The 4,557-nt window shown below is 40.5% G+C and overlaps 1 protein-coding gene across 1 annotated transcript in view; it reads right to left on the bottom strand.

Annotated features, from left to right (window-relative positions):
• The window catches only part of LOC112075505 (rho GTPase-activating protein 42), a gene marked incomplete at its 3' end in the record, with an annotated part of 74,602 nt that extends 71,085 nt beyond the window's left edge, over positions 1 to 3,517 (bottom strand). Inside the window, exon 1 of the mRNA XM_024142498.2 lies at positions 3,197 to 3,517. Within this exon, the coding sequence (XP_023998266.2) occupies positions 3,197 to 3,350 (154 nt within the window). The remainder of the gene's footprint in view (positions 1 to 3,196) is intronic.
• Between the last annotated feature and the right edge of the window lie 1,040 nt (positions 3,518 to 4,557).

The raw sequence follows: 4,557 nt of genomic DNA, 5'->3' as shown, positions 1-4,557 counted from the left end.
TATACAGTAGTGTTTAGGTATAGTTTCACATAGTGTTTAGGTATAGTATCACATAGCGGTTAGGTATAGTATCACATAGCGTTTAGGTATAGTATCACATAGTGTTTAGGTATAGTTTCACATAATGTTTAGGTATAGTTTCACATAGTGTTTAGGTATGTATCACATAGCGTTTAGGTATAGTTTCACATCGTGTTTAGGTATAGTTTCACATAGAGTTTAGGTATAGTTTCACATAGCGGTTAGGTATAGTTTCACATAGCGTTTAGGTATATTCACATCGTGTTTAGGTATAGTTTCCACCACGTGTTTAGGTATAGTTTCACATAGAGTTTAGGTATAGTTTCACATAGCGGTTAGGTAATAGTTTCACATAGCGTTTAGGTATAGTTTCACATAGCGTTTAGGTATAGTTTCACACAGTGTTTAGGTTTAGTTTCACATAGGTTTAGTATAGTTTCACATATGTTTAGGTATAGTTTCACATAGTGTTTGGTATAGTTTCACATAGTGGTTAGGTATAGTTTCACATAGTGTTTAGGTATAGTTTCACATAGTGTTTAGGTTATAGTTTCACATAGCGTTTAGGTATAGTTTCACATAGCGTTTAGGTATAGTTTCACATAGCGGTTAGGTATAGTTTCACATAGAGTTTAGGTATAGTTTCACACAGCGTTTAGGTATAGTTCACATAGCGGTTAGGTAAAGTTTCACATAGCGTTTAGGTATAGTTTCACATAGCGTTTAGGTATAGTTTCACAATAGTGTTTAGGTATAGTTTCACATAGCGGTTAGGTATAGTTTCACATAGCGTTTAGGTATAGTTTCACATAGCGTTTAGGTATAGTTTCACATAGTGTTTAGGTATAGTTTCACATAGTGGTTAGGTTAGTTTCACATAGCGTTTTAGGTATAGTTTCACATAGTGTTTAGGTATAGTTTCACAGTGTTTTTCTTTTTTTTTTCATATATTATTTTTTTACATTTTTCCCCTTTTCTCCCAATTTTCGTGGTATCCAATCGCTAGTAATTACTATCTTGTCTCATCGCTACAACTCCCGTACGGGCTCGGGAGAGACGAAGGTCGAAAGTCCTCCGAAGCACAACCCAACCAAGCCGCACTGCTTCTTAACACAGCGCGCCTCCAACCCGGAAGCCAGCCGCACCAATGTGTCGGAGGAAACACCGTGCACCCGCCCCCCTCGGTTAGCGCGCACTGCGCCCGGCCCGCCACAGGAGTCGCTGGAGCGCGATGAGACAAGGATATCCCTACCGGCCAAACCCTCCCTAACCCGGACGACGCTATGCCAATTGTACGTCGTCACCCACGGACCTCCCGGTCGTGGCCGGCTGCGACAGAGCCTGGGCGCGAACCCAGAGACTCTGGTGGCACAGCTAGCACTGCGATGCAGTGCTCTAGACCACTGCGCCACCCGGGAGTAGTTTCACAGTGTTTAGGTATAGTTTCACAACAACAAAAAATACAATTATAACATAACTCAAACGGAAGGAATTTGCATTTTGGCGCAAAAAAGTTAAGTATTTGGTCCAATATTCATAGCATGCAATGACTACATCAAGCTTGTGACTCTGCACATTTCTTGGATGCATTTGCTGTTTGTTTTGGTTGTTTCAGATTATTTTGTGCCTAATAGWAATGAATGGTAAATAATGTTTACCAGCAAGAGTTCTCCATTAGGGGCTAGATATGAATAGAGATACGAGTCAAGGCGATAAGAGTTATCCAGATATAAGATATTCTTACAGCACCAACACATTGAAACCACTGAGAGACGGTAAAATAAGGACCGCAGTAGGCTACTTAAACAGCAATGTTGTGTGACTGCTTAAAAAACACCACGGGGGCATTAGGTCTCCTTATGGTGGGTAGTCACGTCACCATCTAAACAAGGACTATATTTCTGGTTACTGCTAAAACAAGAGGGCCAAACAACTAGCGGTTAGATTCCTTTGTCTTCACTGGGAAGACTTCAGTATGTGCTGAGAGGGGGAAAAAGGATAGTGTTGATCGTGTTGCTGTTCCAAACGACCCTGGAGTCATACAACTCTGATAAAACAAGAGACTGAATAGAAACAYTCACCTTCCACTGTAGTCTGTCTGTATGTCTGTCTCTTTTCCACTGTGGTATTGAATATAAGGTTACTACGGTGTTGAATTACTGTAGAACAGACTCAACTGAGTCACCAGTGAGTATTGGTTATCGGCTTGGTTTGCAGAATAYGGGTAAGAAACTACTATCCCGTTTGGAAACTATCCCAATGTATCTGAACCCTTTTAAAAGACCACTTAACAGAGATATATTCCCACACTCTGCTAACTCATAGTAGCTYTGAGGACGTGTTAGTACCTAACGCATGGCGAACATGGTTCCATACTGTAACCATTCTTATTTCTTTCTTCTGTAGAGTGATTGAAGAGGGCCAGCGGTCTAAGGGCACTGCATCTCAGTGCTTGAGGRGTCACTACAGACACACTGGTTCGATTCCAGGCTGTATCACAACCGGCCGTGATTGGGAGTCCCATAGGGARAATTGGCCCAGCGTCGCCCGGGTTTGGCCGGCATAGGCCGTCTTTGTAAATAAGAATTTGCGCTTAACTGACTTGCCTAGTTAAATAAAGGTAAAACATCTAATAAAATCAAAAAAAGAGGCCTGGGGGGCCTGGAGAGCCCCCCCCCCCCTCTCTCTCTTTCTCTCGGGAATTCAATCTTTTTCAGTCTTTACTTTTTTTTTTATCAAACTTGAAATTGTAAAATCCGATGTAATTGTATTCATGGGTTTAAAAAGATGATTATAGAAAGGAAAAGGAGAAAGTGGAAAATAACATGAACAGATGTAATGTCCACTTATTATCGGTGCTTGACAGGGGCGCGTAGTAAAAGTGAAAATTTTCCACTTCAGCGGCGTAAAGATTKTCGTGCCATAAACGTCGACGCGACGGGTTCAAAGAGGATACTCGACGCCGATTGGATGGTGAGAGGATATGTGACAAACCATTAGGCTACACTTTAATAATAGTATATTGGGTTATCTTTAACACAAAAACGCTTTGTTCCAAAATGTGACAACACACAATCTAGACATTCAAGTAACTTTTTATCTGATACAATGCAACACAGTTTGAAGTTAGACATTTGAAGATGATCACAATGAAGAGGATGAGAACGCTACTTACTCTTTAGCGCCGTTATCAACATATTCCCGTCTTTGATCAGTTCTTTGATGAATTTGTTTGTCCGGTCCAACTCTATTTCGTGATATTTTAGCCGTTCTCTGAAATCAGGGCTATCCAGAAAAGAATCGCTAAACTCCAGAGTTGGGAGTCCCATTGTGAACTCGAAAGTAAGACTATGTGTCCCGCACAATAAACTACGTTTAAGTTATTTTCCGATCATAAAAGTATTTACCTAACAGAAGTGTGTTTTCATCATGCTATACCGGTGTTATTCGCAATCTAGAGTTGTTGAAACGTTTTTTCCTCCCACTTTCCCTCTACTTCCGCCGTAGATAAGTTCTTTTCTCATCAACATTTTCTCCAGAGCCCCTCACCAAAATAACCCGTGATTGAGKGACTCCTGCTGGTAAGGTTTGGGACGCGTTTTGTTTGACTTGTCAAATATTAGAAAATACTGTATGTGTCTTGGTTGTTAATGAGTTAAAACTAAAATCAACGTAAACTAAACAAAAATTGTTATTTAAACTTAACTAGTAAATGAATAAAGTTAGATGATAATGGCTTCTGTGTGTTCTCAACCGTCATTTTATAAAGTATATATTAGCCTACACATCTCAGTTGGTTTATTACATGGGCGAGTTATAACTATCAGATTGTAGCCTAGCCGAGAGCCAGGCCTAGCCTACAGGCATAAAACTACCGATGTAGCCTAGATCACGTTTCTCTTGGGAAATACTGCATTATATGGTTGACTGTACACAATTGAAAAGTGTAACCGAATGCTGCTTATACAGGCCAGCCTGTCAAGCACGAAAAGAAAAGAAATATAAACTTTAAGTGAACACAGCTAGAGGGTTTTACACAACAGTCAAGTTTTATTCCCATAGAAACACAGCAATGTTTGTGACCTAAAGCAGTACAGAGAGTTTGATAAAGGAACTGAGACACATTTGTGCTCACAATGAATACAAGGGAGAATACGGCCAAACAGAAGTGTTATTCAGCGACATACCCCATACATGTTATTACCCTTATGCAATAAAACCAACACAATGAAGCTGTACAAACACTCCAGCAGGTATAGCAGCTCACATAAAATACAGATATTGTTCAGAAACAGATGGGAGGGGTGATGTGTGTCAGTATGGTTGTGTAACACTGAAACAGATGGGAGGGGTGATGTGTGTCAGTATGGTTGTGTAACACTGAAACAGATGAGAGCGGTGATGTGTGTCAGTATGGTTGTGTAACACTGAAACAGATGAGAGCGTGATGTTGTGTCAGTATGGTTGTGTAACACTAAACAGATGAGAGCGGTGATGTGTGTCAGTATGGTTGTGTAACACTGAAACAGATGGGAG

This window comes from Salvelinus sp. IW2-2015, unplaced genomic scaffold (assembly GCF_002910315.2).
Source record: "Salvelinus sp. IW2-2015 unplaced genomic scaffold, ASM291031v2 Un_scaffold3205, whole genome shotgun sequence".
Lineage (NCBI taxonomy): Eukaryota > Metazoa > Chordata > Actinopteri > Salmoniformes > Salmonidae > Salvelinus > Salvelinus sp. IW2-2015.
This window is presented reverse-complemented; position numbering and strand designations above follow the sequence as displayed.